Raw genomic sequence first — 21,844 nt, 5'->3', positions numbered from 1 at the left:
TCACAGAAGCCATCCAGGTGGACACGACCAAATGGGTAAAGGCAATAATCGAACCCCCTAACGGAGGGTCAGGTGAGGTCGTGTCCACAGGTACGTACAATGTTTCATATCACGCACAAACAGATGTACCCCATATTGTAAGGCCAACACAAGATGATGGAACTGAGCTCAATCTGGCCAGGGTGATCTCAGTCCCCAATGGGAAGACTGACGATCAGGGAATCATTCCCGTCAAGGACAGTGCAATGCGCTGTCTCTTGTCCCGGACCGAATTGAGATCAATTGTGTCTGAATTTCCTGATCCTAGGAAAAATCTAGCCAAATGTCAAAGGTTTATAAAAGAACTAGGAAACGCCACAGAACCCACCAACAAAGAGTGGCGGACAGTGCTGAGGGCATGTTTGCCCTACAGGGTTGACCCTGAAAAGTTCATTGCTGATTGTAAATTAAACACAGAGGTACCTTGTACGGAGGAACACAATCAGGAATGTATTAGGCAGATTAACCGACAGTTAGGAATATATTTCCCAGCTGCTGTCAAGTGGAATGAAATTTTCTCCATAAGACAAAACGAAAGGGAAAATGTTTCTAATTATTTCAATCGAGCACTGCAAATAATGGCTGGAAACACTGGGATCACGGACATCAAGACAAATGCACAACATAGAAGAATAGCGGTTAAGGTATTAATGAATGGTTTAAAAGATGAATTAAAAACAAGGGTACAGACCACCAACCCAAACTGGAGAGATATCTCGGTGACTGCACTAAGAGAGGCCGTCATCAATCAGGATCAGAATATCACCAGATACAGAGAGTCACAAAGAGATAAGTTAATGGCAGCAAAAATACAGGCCCAAACCACAAGACCACCCCAACAAAAGCCCCACACCCCTGCGAGAAATCCAGATATGGTAGTCTGTTACCATTGTCATAGAAAGGGACACATTGCAAGAGATTGTAGATCACGAGAAAGACAACGACATAATCATGGTATCCAAGGAACCAGGTAGGTACAGGGAAAGCGGTTGAGGGTGATGAGCATCCAAACGTTTGAGGAGGCATCAAATCAACCAAAACCCCAGGCCATTGGCACATGGAGGAACTTAAGGAGTTGTGATCTGTGCAAAAGAGAACTGCAATAACCCACATAAAGTTAGACCCCCTAGACATGAAAATGAGCAAAAGTTATGACACACCAAATTACAAGCAGGGATCATATAGGAAGAATTTTGGGCCACACCCATAATATATAGCTAGGAAAGGTGATTATTAGGAATGGAGGCAAGCCTGAGGTAACGGTTAATAAATTGGGAGGTCATTCACTGAAGACACAGGAATGACCAGGTTAAACGTTGTAAATGTATTTGTGAAAAATGTTTTTTCTTTCTCTCTCTATCCCCATCTCTGACGATTATTGGTAAGAATTCAAACATTGCATATTCGCTTGGTCCTTGCAGAAGTCTACCAAACCCCAGCATGACCTATCCACCACAATGTATTCTGGCCAGATACAGACAGTGGAATAATGCAAGTGCTGGTGGGGAGGGACTGCTCAAGGAAACCATTAGACACGTAGATACGACAGCCTAATAAGTCTGACAATGTTTTTCTAATGCTAACAATGTTTTCTTAATGTTGACAATGTTTAAAAATGTTTTGTTTCTCTTTTCTCATTGGTGGTTATTGTCGAGTTATGTAATGTATATATGCACATGAATTGTTCTCTATCTCTTTTGTTTTTTTGTTGTCTCTCTCTTCCCACTCATGTTTCCATGGTTTAAAGATGGTATGTCACCCCTAAGTGTTAACCAATGGTAATGCCAGATTTTTGCTCCTTACAGAAAGATCGTCGGTTAGGAAGGAATATTGCATCACCAGAATGATCGTTTTTGAAGACTGAGAGACAACACCTTTGAGAGGACAGCAGAACAAGAAGAACAACAAGATGAGAGAACTTATTATCGTAACGAGTTCTCTCCCCCTCAAACTGATTTTCTTATACCCCATTTACAAATTTCTTCTTTTCTCCTCCTGTAAGATGGACTTGCCCCAAGAGACTGTGATATGGATTTTTCCCGTTAACCATGATGTTGACCAGAGCAGTCTGTTTCGGTGAGAGTACCAGTGAGGTCGAGAAAGGATCCAGAAAGGTCCTGATGACTGAGACGGAGGTGTAAAATTCCAATAGCAACCCAATCACCAAGCAAAGGCGAGTACCGGGCACGATCTAACAACCATGTTATTTGTAAACAACTGTGAAGGAATGTTAGTTCAAAAAGAAAGTTGTATCTGTAGGCTCTGTAACAAAGTAATGCCAATCCAGTTTTAATATCCATATGGACCGGCATCCATTGAGTGACTATCACTCTCTAGTGGGTAGCGTGTTAAACCAAACAGATTGTTGGGTATGCTCTCAAGTACCTCAGGGACACAGCAAATCAGGGCTAGTACCATTTCCTTTAACGTTAGGGGAGGTACTTGAGCTAAGTGGTGGGAGACCGGTGGACCGGAGGTTTAACATCTCCAGCCCTCCTAGTTTGAAGCTCCACCAATACCATGTGGATAGGTCCCTCATATGTTTTAACATCTCCAATCCCAGAAAACCGGGAAATTGGGAAGTGTCATGGAGCAACCTTACCATGACCTTTTCACACAGAACAGATAGAATGCCTACAGATACAGAGCTCGTACGCCACATAGCCAGTAGAGGAAAATCTTTCCGGTATCGATATACCTTAGGAAATAGGATTACTAGAGTTGGAGAGGTATCACCAGGATACTGTGCACATATCGTACAAACTGATACGTGCATTAGACAGATGGAAGAATTAGGGTCAGGAGATTTCACCTGGAAGGTTTGTAACATGGTCATGTCCTTCTCCGTCCCTTATGTTCTCCCCGATGATGCATATTTCATATGCGGGAGAAAGGCGTACAAGTGGCTTGCCCCAAACTCTGAAGGATTGTGTTATATTGGAAAAGTATTGCCTGAAGTAATGACTGTTACACATGACAAAATGAAGGACATACACCGTGGTGCCCAAACTCCTTATACTCACACTCACTACGAGCACCTTGTTAAAAGACAACTGTCAGAAAGGTTAGAGCATCCGGCCTCTGATCTTATCCATGAATCCACCGGGATTCAGGTTCTGGTAGCGTTAGATTTCACTCGCACCGCTCGAGGTGTGATGAATTATAGATACATTTCCGCACTCGCCAATTTGTTAGATAATATCACTGAAATGTATGATGACACGTTTAGATACACTGGAAGAGAACTTCAAGCTTATAAAACAGAACTAGTTCAGCATAGGATGATTCTTAATTATCTTACAGCAGTAACAGGCGGATATTGTGTTACATTGGCAACACAGTACGGCATAAAGTGTTGCACGTATATCACAAATAGCACCGAGGATCCGGTAGAGGTCATAGACCAAAAGATGGACGATATTCTGCAATTAAAGTGGGAATTTCGTCGAAAACACAATCTCACCCTTGCTGCTGTAGGTAATGAGCTGACTGGTTGGGTGTCATGGTTGAACCCGCGAAATTGGTTCTCCGGTTTAGGAGACTGGGCTCAAGGAGTCATAATGGATGTTGGAAAGTTTCTCCTATGTATTTTGGGTGTCGTTATATCGTTTGGATTGATATTTAGATGCGGGCAGGCTTTGATGAGGTGCAAGCAAAGTACGAAAGTGATGAGCTTAAGGAGTGAGGAAACTGTAATTAACCTGGATTTGATTTATGACCCAATGATAGAAACCAGAATGTGATGATGTAATGAGTATACGGTCCGTCTTTCACCCATTTCTATGTTTTCCTCCGAGGTACAAAGACCCACGTAGACGAAGGATTTGATGAGCCAAGGGGCCGACAACGGAAAGATGGAAAGAAGAAGAGCAGACGACCTGATATACAAGATTTTGATGGACAATGCCATGGGTACCCCAGTTTCCCTAGGAACTTTAAAATCACGCTAGCCCAACATTTTTTGTAAATCCATGGACGTTGTTTGCTTTACTCACGATTTATGAGCAAAAGCACAAAGAAGAAGACTCCAATCAACCGACACCAATCAAGACCCCAATCGACGAACGTACATTAGCCTGACATAGAATATCATTGCATTTTTCGTAAGTGTTCTTTATCTTCATCTCTGCAACCCTCAGGTAATAACACACATAGTCGATAGGGAATACAGGCACAGATAGCAGCAACCACATACCCCCCCCCAATTCATGTATCATCAACTAAAATGTGCATCCCCATTGTGTTACAACCACAGCCGAAATGAGCTCGGTAGAGTTTGACAGCCCATCCACAGACCTGTACCACAGGATAAGAAGGAATTCAAATGTATACTTCGCAATACCTCGAAGCTTGATTTACCACACGTACGGCACGATGATACATGACCCTCCAAACATGGACTCATACACACATGCTTCTACTTTCTCACTAGGTCATACCCTCTTCACACCTACTCCATTCTTCTTCCTTTCCCCACCATGGAAATCAATTAACCCCTGACTTACATTTTTCTCCTTAAATATTTTGTGGCAGTTATTATTGACTGCCAAAGGGTGGACTGTCAAAGTCAGAAAAATGTCTCAATGCACGTTGCCATATTTGCACCGCACACTGGTCCGTGCTGCGCATGCGTACGCTCTCCCGTGGAAGCGCATACCCGCAATAGCGTGCACTCGCACGCGCAGTATGCGCATTTACGGTAGAGTTTATGTGATCGTAGCGTGCGACTCATTAGTTACAAATGTTCACAATTAATGTAGTTTATAGATCATGTTCCCCTCAATAGTTTCTGTAAGTTTGGTTTAGATAGAATGTCCCTGAGCGGAGGAATCCCTCTTTGTATTGCACGAAGGGTCTAACAGGAGTCATACAGCAGTGTTTGGTACCCATCGGAAGAGTATCTAATTAGCAATATTCCGGTGTTGGTTTGGAGCGTATTAATCGCTCGTGCGAATAGTTATGGACATAAGAAGTTTATGTCCATTCCTATGATTTGCACATACTCAGGTATGCGGCGGGAAACCCAGTTCCCCACCCACCTGAGCTGTTGGAAATCAGCACAGCCCACCTGTATGAATCAACCTATGACCTTTGGTTACAGTACAGGGCCGAATTCCTGTGTCCAATAAACTGTAGGATTGTAGGGACTAGGAGATTGCATTGTGTGTGGGGCATAAATAGGCAGACCGACCACATCCAGCTCTCACTCTCTCATCAACGGTTATCTGCTGATAATCGGGAGCTGGATATCGAGGCGCTGGCGATCATACCCTTTGTGCGTAAGTTCTCTCCATAATCATTGTCTTTCTGCGAGCCAATCTCTCTCTCTCTCTCTCTCTATCTCTCTCTCTCCTCTTTTTCTCTTAAATACCTTATAGTATTGTATCGTATTGCATTTAGGTCAGTGTAGTATTGTCTTTCTGTATTTATTGTTTAGTTCTGTGGTTAGGAAGTCTCTGTTATATTGTAGTGTATCATATGTACTGTTATCCCCTTTTACAAGTATATTAGACATAATACAGTTAATAGGCCTTGGAAACCTAAACCAGTATCTGTGTATTTACTATAGTGTTAAGTGTTCACTTGAGCGTCGGTGACGCTCAAACAGCTTTGTAGATAGTCAGGTTACACAAGGTTGCATTTACACCCTGTATTCACATTAAGGTATTCTGTGTGTTTCATCGGTATAAGGTTTAACATAAAGGTATAGTGTTGTGAGCGTCTGCACCGCTGGTGACCTCCTCGTGGTCTCTAGCGTATGCTACGTTACAGCGAATCTTTCCCCTAGACATAACCAATAACGTGTCCTGTGATCACTGGGCCGTGAGCGAACGTGACGCTTGAGCGTCTCGCCTACGGCTGAGCGATCGTTACGCAAATAGCGTATCATTACGGTATTTCTTAAGTAAACAGCGTACAGTGTTCTTAGCTTCATAAGGGTTGTTTATACGACAAAGGAATTTAGCATTGTCAGTGATCACAGACGTGAAGTACTCAGCACAGAGAGACACAAATGGAAAAATATATTCAGTGAATAAATCCACAAAATAATATACTGTGAGGTTGTAATCAGAGTGTAATGAGCTGTACTCAGACGATACTTGATACTGTGCTCTGCATGTAGACTGAGAGGAAGTAGATTATAGTGGTACCATATAAATAGAAGGTAGTTTCACCTCCAGGCAAATGCCTCAATTTAGTGTAGTGACCCCGGTCCAGCCATCACAACACTTTTTTAGCAGCTTATATCAATTTTACACCTTATTGAAGGCAGAAGTCAAAGCATGCGATGGCCGGGCACCAGGATCCAAAATGACAGTCATCTCACTTCCCAATATCACCGCCGGGCTCCACTGACTATGGGCAGCCCGTTCTGTCCCCAGCAGTAGCGGAATCTGCGCACCCGTGTGAGTGTGAGAGCAAGTGATCCCGACTGAGCGAAAAGCGCCTTCAAGTCAGGTGTCAGGAGCGTGCAGGAAAACTTGGGCACACTTAGCCCCAGAATACAGCCTGTGGCATCAGCGGCGTCACTAGGCTGCGGCAGTGAACGGTGCCCGGAGGGAGCGGCTTTAGGGCAGTAGGAGTGGTGGACCTAATAGATTGGGTCTTGGTACCAGCGGCGGCTAAGAGATATCAGGTAGGTTAGATAAGAAGCCACTTAGTGAGGAGATCTCCATAAAGCACGCCTGGATGGACCACACCCCTCTTTTTTATTATTTTATATACTAACAGGGGTGACAGGTGTGGTACATCCCTGCAAAGGCAGATCCAATCTCTTTCTCATCAGACTCTGCTGTCTTCCCTGCACTCTCACTCAGATGTTCACTGCTGCCAGTAGCACACGTATGAGAAGCAGAAGTATGGCTGCAGCTGTATAGATTCTGATATGTAATTCTCTGTATCATACTTACCGTACACACATCATCCTTATTACTATGGAGAGTATAGAGTTAAGACACTGATGATGGGGTGTAACAGTGTATTATAACCTATCAGATGATGATGATTACAGTGTATTATATGGTGTATTGCATGTAAAATACCTTGTTCCACACACCTACTCTGCTGTAGCAATATACCTTATATAAGGGTGAGTAACACATGTACAGGCTTACCAGCGTATGAGCACACACATAAAGGAATGCTACCTTACCAATGCTTCCAGGAGTAACGTTAGGAGACATTTCTCTGATCTATCAACTCATATGACTGATGTTATTGTTCATCTAGAGTCTACGATATGTTCCCCATCTATTGTTTTACATTGGTGCTGACATAGGACTTGGCGAGTGACTACATCTCTATTGATGTTTCATGGTTAGTTATAAGAGAGAGGTATATCTAAGTCTTATTATAATATTATATTTGTTATTGTGAGTATTCTCAGGAGGGTGGACACAATGATAGTCTGAGACACAATATTATAAAGCCTTCATTAAAAGTTATGTTTTATTATACCCACACATTTACAATTAAGTGTCCCAGAGAGTCGTCTTATCCTATTGTTTACAAGATTAATATTGTTACAAAAAATGTCACATTTCCATAATGTATTTTATTTCCAGCAGATGGACACACAAGCAGGAATATCTCAGAAGGACATCTAATGTTATCCCTGGATTCTGAAATAACCGATAACGACAGTAGACCGGATTCTCCAGGAGATAACCCCATTACCCCAATGATACATCCAGCTCTATCAGCTGGTCCTTCTGATCCTGGGAAGTGTTCTCCTGATCACTCTGATATTGGTGCATCTGTTACAGCTCTGACAGTAGATACAGTGTTTCCCTGTTCTATAGATGCCAAATGTTTTACACAGAACACAAAGCCTATTAACCCACACACAGGTAAGGCAGGTGGAAGGCCACTGATATGTTCAGAGTGTGGGAAATGTTTTACATACAAATCACATCTTGTTATACATCAGAGAAGTCACACAGGTGAGAGGCCACTGACATGTTCTGAGTGTGGGAAATGTTTTGCACGGAAATCACATCTTGTTATGCATCAGAGAAGTCACACAGGTGAGAAGCCGTTTCCATGTTCTGAGTGTGGGAAATGTTTTACACGCAAATCAGATCTTGTTAAACATCAGCAAAGTCACACAGGTGAGAAGCCGTTTCCATGTTCTGAGTGTGGGAAATGTTTTGCACACAAACTATATCTTGTTAGACATCAGAGGAGACACACAGGTGTGAAGCCATTTTCTTGCTCTGAGTGTGGGAAATGTTTTACACAGAAATCACAACTTGTTACACATCAGCAAATTCACACAGGTGAGAATCTGTTTTCTTGCTCTGAGTGTACGAAATATTTTACACGGAAATCAGATCTTATTACACATCAGCGAAGTCACACTGGTGAGCAGCCATTTCCATGTTCTGAGTGTGGGAAATGTTTTGCAGACAAATCAAATCTTACTAAACATGAAAGAAGTCACACAGGTGAGAAGACATTTTCATGCTCCGAGTGTGGGAAATGTTTTACATGGAAATCACAACTTGTTACACATCAGCAAAGTCACACAGGTGAGAAGCCATTTCCATGTTCTGAGTGTGGGAAATGTTTTGCACACAAACCAGATCTTGTTAGACATCAGAGAAATCACACAGGTGAGAAGCAATTTTCTTGCTCTGAGTGTGGGAAATGTTGTTTAAGTAAATCACATCTTGTTACACATCAGAGAAGTCACACAGGTGTGAAGCCATTTTCTTGCTCTGAGTGTGGGAAATGTTTTACACAGAAATCACAACTTTTTACACATCAGCGAAGTCACACAGGTGTGAAGCCATTTTCTTGCTGTGAGTGTGGGAAATGTTTTACACGGAAATCAAATCTGGTTAGACATAACAGAAGTCACACAGGTGAGAAGCCATTTTCTTGCTCTGAGTGTGGGAAATGTTTTACACAGAAATCACATCTTGTTATACATCAGAGGAGTCACACAGGTGAGAATCTGTTTTCTTGCTCTGAGTGTACGAAATGTTTTACACGGAAATCAGATCTTATTACACATCAGCGAAGTCACACTGGTGAGAAGCCATTTCCATGTTCTGAGTGTGGGAAATGTTTTGCAGACAAATCAAATCTTACTAAACATGAAAGAAGTCACACAGGTGAGAAGACATTTTCATGCTCCGAGTGTGGGAAATGTTTTACACGGAAATCACATCTTGTTTCCCATCAGCAAAGTCACACAGGTGAGAAGCCATTTCCATGTTCTGAGTGTGGGAAATGTTTTGCACACAAACCAGATCTTGTTAGACATCAGCAATGTCACACAGGTGAGAAGCAATTTTCTTGCTCTGAGTGTGGGAAATGTTGTTTAAGTAAATCAGATCTTGTTAGACATCAGAGAAGTCACACAGGTGAGAAGCCATTTTCTTGCTCTGAGTGTGGGAAATGTTTTGCATGGAAATCAGATCTTGTTAAACATCAGAGAGGTCACACAGGTGAGAGGCCATTTCCATGTTCTGAGTGTGGGAAATGTTTTGCACGGAAATCAGTTCTTGTTATACATCAGAGAAGTCACACAGGTGAGAAGCCATTTCCATGTTTTGAGTGTGGGAAATGTTTTGCACGGAAATCAGTTCTTGTTATACATCAGAGAAGTCACACAAGTGAGAAGCCATTTCCATGTTCTGAGTGCGGGAAATGTTTTGCACACAAATCAGATCTGGTTAGACATAACAGAAGTCACACAGGTGTGAATACATTTTCTTGCTCTGAGTGCGGGAAATGTTTTGCACACAAATCAGATCTGGTTAGACATAACAGAAGTCACACAGGTGAGAAGCCATTTTCTTGCTCTGAGTGTGGGAAATGTTTTGCATGGAAATCAGATCTTGTTAAACATCAGAGAAGTCACACAGGTGAGAATCAATTTTCTTGCTCTGAGTGTGGGAAATGTTGTTTAAGTAAATCAGATCTTGTTAGACATCAGAGAAGTCATACAGGTGAGAGGCCATTTCCATGTTCTGAGTGTGGGAAATGTTTTGCACGGAAATCAGTTCTTGTTATACATCAGAGAAGTCACAAAGGTGAGAAGCCATTTCCATGTTTTGAGTGTGGGAAATGTTTTGCACACAAATCAGATCTGGTTAGACATAACAAGTCACACAGGTGTGAAGCCATTTTCTTGCTCTGAGTGCGGGAAATGTTTTACACAGAAATCACATCTTGTTACACATCAGAGAAGTCACACAGGCATTTCCATACTCTGAGAAATAAGCTTTTGTTGCACACAATAGACCACGCAGGTGAGAAACCATTTTGATCTTCTTGAGTATACTTATCATTGCCATGTAATGTTCCTCAAGATTCTGTCCTATCTCTTATGCTTTTTGCAATATACATACAACAGGTCCTTCTGATAGAAGCTCACCAACAAAGGGCAGGGCTACAGCTCAGCTTTGCAAACCAAACAGACTTAAGCTTGGGGGTTCAGAGTAACAAAATGCTGATCATGTGCGGAATCTTGGGGGTAAATTTACTAAGATGGGAGTTCTATTTAAGATGGGATGTTGCCAATAGCAACCAATCAGATTTCAGGTATTATCTTCTATAAGGTGCTAGATAAATGAGAAGTAGAATCTGATTGGTTGCCATGGGCAACATCCCATCTTAAATAGAACTCCCATCTTAGTAAATTTCCCCCTTGGTGTCCTGGATGGTGGAGTGATACTTGGGGGGTATTCAACTGTTTGAAAAGTCAGGTGTTTGTTTTTTCCTATCTACTAGACCGGAAAAAACACCCCCAACCAACTTTTCAAACAGTTGACTTCCACGCTTAGACATCAAATATCAGCCACAATCAGATCCTCATCTGAGGAACATAGCCAGACTCCAGCACTTATTTCCCTCAGAAGATCTACCTACAGTCATACATGTATTTTTTATCTTCACACATAGACTACTGCAATGTCCTCTACCTGGGTCTCCCAGCAAAAGAATTGCACCGCTTGTAGCTTGTACAGAATGCAGCAGCCAGGCTGTTACCTAACCAGCCCGTTCCTGCCACATAACACCCATTCTCTGCTCCCTTCACCGGCTGCCTGTAAGATGGTGACTCTATTACATAATCTTACTGACTCTCCCAGCCCTACATGACCAGGGTCCAAGGTACCAGAAGCAGCGCCCTGTTCGGTTCCATCTGCAGATGAAGGACTGTAACTAGCAGTATCAATTCCCCAAGCAGTGCTGAGATGTCGGGTAGGCGGCACCTTTGCATTAGTGGGGGCTGCTGGAGCAGTGTCTACATAGGTAATATTGTCTCCAAGCAGCGCTGAGGTGTCAGGGGAGACAGGGCGGATGGCTGCAGTGCGGTACCAGGGGCTGCTGGAGGCAGTGTCTATGTGGGTAATCATGTCCCAAAAAAGAGCTAAGGTGTCAGGGAGACAGCGGGTGGCAGTAGTGGAAGGAGACAGGGTGGTGGCAGTAGAGGGGTAGACAGGGCAAGTGACCGTAGTGGGGGGATACAGGGCGGTGGCAGTAGTGTGAGAAGATGGGGTAGTGGGAGGAGACAGGGCAGGTGGTAGTAGTGGGGGAGACGGCGAGTGGTAGTAGTGGGGGGGAGACAGGGCGGATGGCCGCAGTGCAGTACCAGGGGCTGCTGGAGGCAGTAAAGAGGTGTATGGGTCTCGCACAGAATCAGTTGATAATTAGACTTAATGATGATTATGCTTCCTTATTTCTAATTAATCCCTTGTATGTGTTACTGTTATTTGCTGTGTCAGCCTTTATGTGTGTTCTGTGTAATAATCCTGAAAGTAGTGCTGCTACCGATCTCATATCATTTGTAGTAACTTGGAAAAGATGAGATATGAGGTGCACTCTGGAAGCTTATAGGGGGTTAATCAGAGATGAACGCAGATGTGACATCATGCAGCCCCTGAAAAATGGTCCTAGCCCACCCGCGTTAACCCCTCAGGGATGTGACCGCAATGTGTGCATGTATATATTACCACCACCAGCAAACTGTTGCGAGACGCTATTGCGGCTGGTTCTGAATGACCCCCATAGGCTGTTGTGCAGAGTAAAGTATTTTTTAAGTTTAAAATATAGAGAAAAATCTGTGTATTAAAAATATGAAATAAAGTTGTTTAAAAACAAAAGATTTCCGTTGAGTCTTTTTATGTGTCTGTATTATCTTATTTCCAGATAATTGTCGCTATGGTGACAGAAACAATTTCCTGTTAATGTGTCACTTGTAGTGTTACTTTTGTGTCCACATAATATCAGTGTTGCTGTGTATAAATATCCCGTCTGGTGTGTAAAGGTGGGTACACACGTTGCCATTGTGACTGTGCAATTTCCCTTGAACTGGCCGGAGCCCAGAACCACCAATAGTGACTATGTACTTGTGATTGTGGCTATGTCTGATTGTGTGCTCGTGTGAATAGTGGGGTGTATATAGATATCTTATTTTTTTTTAAATAAATGATGTCTGTTCAAAGGTTCAGTTTTTTTTTTTTTTTTTTACTTGTAGGTGAATTAGGGTTGTTGTATTGTCGAAGTCAAAAATATTACATACACACCACATGCAAACACCAAACCGAGTGGCCTCTGCGTGCGCGTAGTCACCATGTGTACGCATCCACGCACGCTACGCACACTGGTTCACGTATTGACACGTGGTATGAGTATATACGGTAGCATACGCAATCGCACAGAAAAGCCACAAAGACATATTCAATATTCTATTTATATAGTGCATAATTTACACATAGTCTCCACACACATTTCCAGCAAGTTACATATACTCAAAGGATAGAATAACAGAGTCATTCAGGATGTGAGGGGATGGAGTAAGGTTAGTACTTAGTGCTTGGTATCCAGATGTGCAGTATCTTGAGATCTACATTCCGGTTGCTATTTGCAGTTTATAGCATGTTTCTGTGCATAGATATGTGCAGAATTGTACTATTCACAAATACTGTAAATACTGTACTCTTGATATTCGGCGGGAACCAGGGGTGAACACCTGCAAGTACACCTGGACCGGACCAAGCATCACCCATTCATTTAAACCAACCTATGACCCCTCATGTACTGTAAATGACCTGCCCTTTGACCTATGAAAGAAGCGCTTACACTTCCCATTGTACTGTATTTGGACACATTGTATAAAGAGAGTCCTCCTGACTAGGCTCAGTCTATTCTCTGAAGGTCATCTTGCTAAGACTGACTGAGGACCGGATCCGGGAGCGCTGGTGAACAAACGTATGTACTATTGGTTGTAGCTCTTCTCTGTAATATTGTATCTTATCTGTATATTTTGAGTAAATACTGTTGATGTGTTGGACCACAACATTACATGTAACTACTGGTGTCGCATTCCATTGTTTGGGGATAAGGTGTAGTCAGCCACACGGGTCACTGCATTGTGCGCATAGCGTGTTGGCGTGTATATGCAACGTGCATACATATCTTAGCGGTTATTTGCTTACGTTATGTGGCTGCAGCGGCCCGAACCACAGTGTGATACAGTATTGCTTTTCCTTGTAAATTAATCAAACTTTACAGTATTTAAATAAACTTATCTGACCCTTGCCTGGAAACGTCCATGTATGAAGGTATGGGAGATACCTGCTGCTGTCCCTTCTACTTACATTTGGGAGGTCCGGTTGTTTTGCGGGAATTAGCAGCAAATAGTAAATGATACATTGGCTCCATAACGTCTCGCTGACCCTCTGATTATTACAAAAATATGTTACACAAAATGACATTTGCATTACCAACCATTAATTAAACAAGAAAAACACAACACAATAAAAAAAAATGATACACAAAAAATAGAAGAAAATCACCAATTCTGGTCTGGATTCATTGACTCTATCAGGAGAACAAGAGACTTCTTAAAAAGGACTATGCCAACAGCAACCAGTAGAGGAATCAGGCGTATCCCACAGAATATCAGTGCTGCCACCAGTGTTCGCAAAAACGCGCTATAGCGCGTTTTTTACCCGGTATTGATGTTCAGGGACTCACTTTTCCAACATGCGCGAGTCCTCTGGGACGCGCTCCGCTGCAGCCAATCCCTAGCCTGGCAGATTGATTGGCGTGACGGCACGGCGCCGGCGGCAGGCTTTAAAAACAGGAGGTGGAGCCTTGCCGCCAGTCAGGACATGATAGAGCAGCTCCGTGGCAGCGATCCTCTGTGACGGTGGGTAACAGTCGGCTGGGGAGGGGGTTTGGCTTCTGAGTGCTACCAGTGGTCCGTGGCCAGGGAGAGAGGGGTTGGGTGCTCCGCGATCTCATGGTAGAGATTAGCTTTAAGCGGTTACTAGTGGCGTGGGGAGAGGGGGGCTGTCTGTTCCCGCGGTGGGGGCTGGTTCAGGGACGGCATTACAATGAGTCTCACTGACTCATTAAATGCCGCGACCAGCGCTGCGCCTGTTCGCCCGCCCACCACCAGTGCCCCAGAGCCCGTGTGTTAAAACGGCCACTGCACAGCCAGTCACTCGTGTCCTGTCTCCCGACCAGTAAAAGGTCCGCTCTCCTCCTCCCACTCAAATGCTGCCTGTGTCTTACTGTACTTATTTTACTAATCTAAACTCCCCCTCTATTGTGCTGACACGGACACCGGGCTGGAAGGGGAGGACAGGAGCCGCTCTCTCAGCCCTTGCCTACTTCTATTACACCCCTGCATACCTCCCAACTTTCAAGGATTGCCAAGAGGGACTTCGGCACCCAGCGCCGAAAAGGGGGCGTGTCTACATAAAACAGGCGTGTCTTTGCATAAAGGGGCGTGGCCTTGCGGCAATTCCACGATCGCAAGCCACGGCCCCCGTTCTGGTTACTATGGCCCATGGGGGCATGGCCAGCGCTCAGTGAGCTGCTGGCATGCCCCCAGTACCTCTGTCTCCATGAATAGAAGCTGTGTGCACATGCGCACAGCGTCTATTCACTCTGCTCTGCTGTGAGTGCAAGAGCCTCCCAACTGTCCCTCCCCTGCCCCCACCGTGGGACACTGCTGCCCACAGATGGGACAGCGGGACCATCTCACGAAAATCGGGACAGTTGGGAGGTATGCCCCTGTCCTGACCGTCCCCAGCGCCAAAAGTCCGTCGAAGGAATGTGCAGAGGCACTGGCAGCCATGTCCATGTACATTAACAGCCCCAGATTATATACACCACTGACTTCAAGCAATGTGACAGTAGTAGAAGCCCCTCTCTCAATCACTCCCTTTCCTCTGCCTCCATCTATCCCCTCCTTCCTTTCTCTCTGTCCGTCTCGTTCTCTCTCTGTCCGTCTCGTTCTCTCTCTGTCCGTCTCGTTCTCTTTCTGTCCGTCTCGTTCTCTCTCTGCTCGTCTCCTCGTTCCCTCTCTCTCTCTGTCCGTCTCCTCGTTCCCTCTCTCTCTCTGTCCGTCTCCTCGTTCCCTCTCTCTCGCTCTCTCTGTCCGTCTCCTTGTTCCCTCTCTCTCTCTCTGTCCGTCTCCTCGTTCTCTCTCTCTCTCTGTCCGTCTCCTCGTTCCCTCTCTCTCTCTCTGTCCGTCTCCTCGTTCCCTCTCTCTCTGTCCGTCTACTCGTTCCCTCTCTCTCTCTGTCCGTCTCCTCGTTCCCTCTCTCTCTCTCTCTGTCCGTCTCCTCGTTCCCCCTCTCTCTCTCTCTGTCCGTCTCCTCGTTCCCCCTCTCTCTCTCTCTGTCCGTCTCCTCGTTCCCCCTCTCTCTCTCTGTCCGTCTCCTCGTTCCCTCTCTCTCTCTGTCCGTCTCCTCGTTCCCTCTCTCTGTCCGTCTCCTCGTTCCCTCTCTCTCTCTCTGTCCGTCTCCTCGTTCCCTCTCTCTCTCTCTCTCTGTCCGTCTCCTCGTTCCCTCTCTCTCTCTCTGTCCGTCTCCTCATTCCCCCTCTCTCTCTCTGTCCGTCTCCTCGTTCCCCCTCTCTCTCTCTCTCTGTCCGTCTCCTCGTTCCCTCTCTCTCTCTCTGTCCGTCTCCTCGTTCCCTCTCTCTCTCTCTGTCCGTCTCCTCGTTCCCTATCTCTCTCTCTGTCCGTCTCGTTCTCTCTCTGTCCGTCTTGTTCTCTCTCTGTCCGTCTCGTTCTCTCTCTGTCCGTCTCCTCGTTCCCTCTCTCTCTGTCCGTCTCCTCGTTCCCTCTCTCTCTGTCCGTCTCCTCGTTCCCTCTCTCTCTCTGTCCGTCTCCTCGTTCCCTCTCTCTCTCTGTCCGTCTCCTTGTTCACTCTCTCTCTCTGTCCGTCTCCTCGTTCCCTCTCTCATTCCCTCTCTCTGTCTGTCTGGTTCCCTCTGTCCGTCTCCTTCCCTGTCTCTCTCTGTCCGTCTCCTTCCCTCTCTCTCTCTCTGTCTGTCCCGCCCCCTCTCTCTGTCCGTCTCTCTTCTCTGTCACCACACTGTCAGTCTCCCCCCTCTCAGTCAGTTTCTCTCTTTCCCCTACACCCACCTCACTCTCTTCCCACTACACCCACTGATTGCAAAATATGCGCTATAGCACGTTTTACGCACTACAAGCGGAGAGGTCTCTAAGTGACCAGTGCGTCTCTGCTAATAATACTGTTTCAATGCCTCTCTTGCCATCAAATCACCACTGGTAGCTTCTCCCCATTCAATCGCGCTGCCCGCATCTTCTCCCCATTTAAAGTGTATAACGTGCTCTGCCTGGCTCAGTGTGTGTATAGGTGGGTCTACCTGGTGAAATGTATATAACGTGCTCTGCCTGGCGCAATGTATATAACGTGCTCTGCCAGGCGCAATGTGTATAGCTGGTTATACCTGGCGCAAAGTGTATTATGTGCTTTGCCTGGCGCAAAGTGTATAACGTGCTCTGCCTGGCACAATGTGTATAGGTGGTTCTGCTTGGTGCAATGTGTATAATGTGCTCTACCTGGCGCAATGTGTATAATGTGCTCTGCCTGGCACAATGTGTATAACGTGCTCTGCCTGGCACAATGTGTATAACGTGCTCTGCCTGGCACAATGTGTATAACGTGCTCTGCCCGGCACAATGTGTATAACGTGCTCTGCCTGGCACAATGTGAATAACGTGCTCTGCCTGGCACAATGTGTATAACGTGCTCTGCCTGGCACAATGTGTGTAGGTGGTTCTGCTTGGTGCAATGTGTATAATGTGCTCTACCTGGTGCAATGTGTATAATGTGCTCTGCCTGGCGCAGTGTGTGTATAGGAGGTTCTACCTGGTGCAATGTGTATAAGCGGCACTACTGTGTGGTGTAATGTAAATTGGCACTATTATGTGGCCAAGCCCCTTCCCCACAAAGCCAGACGCCTAAGTTTTTGTTTTGTTGTTGTGTTTTTATATTTGAATCATTAATAAGATTAATAAGAACCTTCATTCCGATGGCACCCACAAAAGGACAGTTAGGACCCTAATTTTTAAAGGTGAGGGGTCCCTGGGACCCACTTTTTTTTCGGCTCAGCGCGATCACTGCTGCCACCATACATTGGGGAGAGAAGATGAAGTGCAGATTTCTGAACAGTGCTTTTAGAAGGAACACAAGAAGTGCATAGATCACAATGATCAGAAGTCCTGGACACTGAGGTCAAGAAACCAACGCTGTGGTTCTAATGACCTCAATGCAGATTACTTGGAGCAAGAGACTAGGGTAAGGGCAACAACATTTTTTTTAAACAATTAAAAATCCGGTTTGAAAATAAAAAACAAATTTAAAAAACGAGGATCGTCCAGTACAGAGGACTGTGTACTCAGCATGTCTAAGTACATACCACTGGACGACACGCTGGAATGGAAGGAGGGGGTGGGCTGTATGGGTCCTTGCGTAAAATAGCTAATCTGTTGAGGAGGGTTTCCCGGCACATAATGCATGGGTTGGTGATGTGGGTGCACATTTGGGAGACAGCACATGGCAGGTGGTGTTATCTCACACGTCTCAACAAGAGATTCATCATTGTGCATGAGGTAGCATCAAGAACCAGACACTTGCAGATCTTTTGATCCTCCTTCATCAGTCGCATCTCCACCTCAATGTAATTGGCAACAGATTGCTCCAAGTCCGGAGACCTATATAGAACCTCATGAGTAAAAAACTCTGCATGAGTAAAAAACTGTTGTGAGCTGGGCGGGGCAGAAGTGGTTTTTCGGATGACCTCCACTGTTTTGGGGGTCATTGCTGTGGCGTTGGGTCATCCACTTCAGTTGCCTCACTCATGGAAGGCTTCACTTCCAGCTCCGGTGTAATATTCTGCAATATAAAACAAAAATGAACTCCATGTAAAAATGTGTGTGTACAATACAATACAAATGTGTGTGTACTTACCAGATCCAGACTCTCCGATGCCTCCTCTTCCACAAGAGTGGGAGAATCCGGATCCAGATTACACTGTGACCTTAGTCTTGGCTCTTGCTCTAAAGTGAATTTCATGAGGTGATAATACCACAGCGTTGGCTTGTAAACCTCATCTGTCCCAGCTCCAGAATGTTGTGATTCCATGTACTTCTTGTAATCCTACAAAAACACTGGAAATTTGCGATGTTCTTCTTTACCTAATCTAGGTCTGCAGCGCTGTTCCTGGCTCTACTGTATCTGATCAGCTGGTCATATGCCCGATTCCTCTGTGTCCTGTTGGCATAGTCCACACTAATTACACACCACAGGCACCCGTTCTCGTGATACAATTCAATGAATCCAGACCAGAATTTGTGATTTTCCCCTGCTGACATATCTGTGGGAAAAATATTATACACAATTTATCTACAAAGTACAAGTGTAATGTACACACCTGTGTCACACAACCTGTATAGTAATGCACAAACAGCAACTTGAATTGTGAGCACACAGCTGAAAATTAAAACAAATCTGCAGCACCGTTACACATTATTACACACCGTTATGCACATTACACATTATTACACACCGTTATGCACATTACACATTATTACACACTGTTATGCCCATTACACATTATTACACACCATTATGCCCCTTGCACATTATACCACACAGCATAATGCCCATTACACATTATTACACATCCATAATGCCCATTATACATTATGCCACATACCATAATGCCCATTACTTATGCCACATCCCGTAATGCCCCTTACACATTATTACACATCCATAAGGCCCATTACATATTATGCCACACACTGTAATGCCCATTACACATTATTACACACCGTAATGCCTGCGATCGCTTTCATCGTAGAAGCCATCGCTCTCCGGCGACCCCTGTTACCCTGCAGCAACACGCCTGCGCATTGCAATGTGTTGCTGCCCTGTCACCGGGCAGCAACACGCCTGCAAATTGTGGGTTACACGCTTGCGCAGTTCAGACCCGATCGTACTACTGTGAGAAAATACAGCATGTGAACAGGTCTGAATGAGGATCATGGTGCGATATGTGCTAATTTTTTTACCATTGTGACTATATAGTCATCGCACCGTGTGTAATGTATACAGCTTTATTCCTTCTACACGAACAGGGAAAGAAAGGTTCTACATAATATCTGTATTCAGAAGGCTACAGCCAGACGCAGGACAGCAGTACTACATGAGATGATGAGCAGTAATCTATATGTTCCCAGAAATTCCCCTGAGATGACAGGACACATGGATAATGTCCCTGATCAGAGGGTAGAACTGTCAAATACTGTGTCAGAGACAACTTTCTAAAGGTATATATATATATTCCTGGACAGTATGTATATACACGGGTATGTATACATGATACCCAGATGATTCTATATAATCACAATATAACGGTGATTTCATATTCATCATTATCTTATCTATTATATTCACCCATTCTGTATTCAGCATATATAGGAAAGTATAGTCATATGAAAATGACAATATTCTATAGCGCAGTCTAGAAATCCCGCTGCATTACATTAGGTAGATACGAGTCACCCGTCTCATACATGCACAAAATACTACCATATGTATATGCACTTAGAGACGTTACAACACAGATATACTTAGCACCCTGTTATTCTTGGGATGCCACAAATCCACAATCCATCCATCATATCGCTCCAGACATATGAAAAATAAACACAACAATAAAAATAATATAGTGCAGTATTTCTGATCACAAATGTCCTAAAGTATAGCCACTTGGTGTACAGAGCAGGGAATACACTGTGAACCCGTTTCCAAGAGGTTTTCTTCCACCAATCGTTGCTCCCCTTCAATCAACAGGAAAGACACCACGTGTACCACCAATACATATATGTGCTGACATTGAGGGTAATTCCAAGTTGATCGCAGCAGGACATTTTTTAGCAGTTGGGCAAAACCATGTGCACTGCAGGGGGGGCAGATATAACATGTGCAGAGAGAGATAGATTTGGGTGAGTTCAATCTGCAATCTAAATTGCAGTGTAAAAATAAAGCAGCCAGTATTTACCCTGCACAGAAACAAAATAACCCACCCAAATCTAACTCTCTCTGCAAATGTTATATCTGCCCCCCCTGCAGTGCACATGGTTTTGCCCAACTACTAAAAAATATCCTGCTGCGATCAACTTGGAATTACCCCCATGGAGCTTACTTGTAAGACAACTTGGTAAAAGTGCATACAGGTATCTTTTCCCTTTCCTCTCCTCCGGTGTTTATGGCTTACACTGCATAAGTAATTATCCGAATGTCAAATGCTTAAAATATTGATATTTAAAAAATATTAAAATATAAAAAGATACAGGGACATTTTCATCTTTTTCTCATCAGCTCCAAACGGTCAGATTATAACATCGTCACCATTCCCTGGAGAGTGGAATCCCGGGATAATCTCACCCTCCTGATGGTTCTAGACCAACAATGTGCTGGCAAGGCTGATGTACTCTGTCCTGTTTGTCACCACTCCCGACGCGTTTCCACGCTCCTGGCGTCTTTGTCAAGGAATGGTGACAGACTAACATTCATGCAATTTATACCTAGTGGACGGAAAGGAGTCACCGGAAGTAGCCATTTTTTATGTGACACATATGTAACTTCCCTATTATGTCCAACTTCCATACTACGTCATTGGGCATTTACTCATTATAAAAATACATCCCAAAATATTATTTTATAAAATCTGTATTATAAATATAGATAGATTTTTAATCCCTAAAACTTCTTAAACATAATGGCGATTATATGACGTTTTTCTTTCCCCTCATCTTAGGGCGGACGTTACGTCTTTAGTAACATCTATTTGGCTCCTATCTCCACTTCCTCCATTGGGACAAGAATATCATCTCAATCAATGCCATACTGGTGGAAGTGAGGTCAGTCCTTAATCCTTAACTAAGGGTGGAAGTGAATACTCCTCCATATTATAATAGGGGTGAGCCGGTCAATACCTAAAAAAAAAATGATAATAGATATATGGGCGAGTGTAGAACGGTATGCCGGCGGCCAGGCTCCCGGCGACAAGCATACCTGTGCCCGACCGACGGCATACCGACAGTGTGGCAAGCGCAAAGGAGACCCTTGCGGGCATGGTGGCATGCTACATGTGCCACGCTATTTTATTCTCCCTCCAGGGGGGTTGTGGACCCCCATGAGGGAGAATAGCTGTCGGTATGCCGGGTGTCGGGATCCCGGCGCCGGTATACTGTGCGCCGGGATCCCGACATTCGGCATACTGAAGACCACCCATATGGGCAAGTATGACGTTCTTCTTATAGTTCAACTAAGGGCATAAATTATATCAATAAGTCCTTCTATTTAATACTAGATTCCTCTTCCTCCATTGAGACGGAAGTTCCATATCGATGAATCACACTGGCGGAAGTGACGTCACTCCCTGACTAAGGGCGGAAGTGACATCACTTCCCCCCCCCCCCCATCCCTTACTAAGGGCAGAAGTGATGTCACTA

The 21,844-nt window shown here is 44.5% G+C and overlaps 1 protein-coding gene across 1 annotated transcript in view; it reads left to right on the top strand.

Moving 5' to 3' along the window:
- Positions 1–21,844, top strand: part of LOC134983753 (uncharacterized) — a 130,995-nt gene that overhangs the window by 22,213 nt on the left and 86,938 nt on the right. Inside the window, exons 5-6 of the mRNA XM_063949396.1 lie at positions 7,608–10,186; positions 10,406–10,490. Coding sequence (XP_063805466.1) covers positions 7,608–10,186; positions 10,406–10,490 — 2,664 coding nt within the window. The remainder of the gene's footprint in view (positions 1–7,607; positions 10,187–10,405; positions 10,491–21,844) is intronic.

The sequence above is a fragment of the Pseudophryne corroboree genome, assembly GCF_028390025.1.
Source record: "Pseudophryne corroboree isolate aPseCor3 chromosome 3 unlocalized genomic scaffold, aPseCor3.hap2 SUPER_3_unloc_23, whole genome shotgun sequence".
Classification (NCBI taxonomy): Eukaryota; Metazoa; Chordata; class Amphibia; order Anura; family Myobatrachidae; genus Pseudophryne; species Pseudophryne corroboree.
The sequence above is the reverse complement of the archived record's forward strand: the minus strand, read 5'-3'. Positions and strand labels throughout refer to the sequence as shown.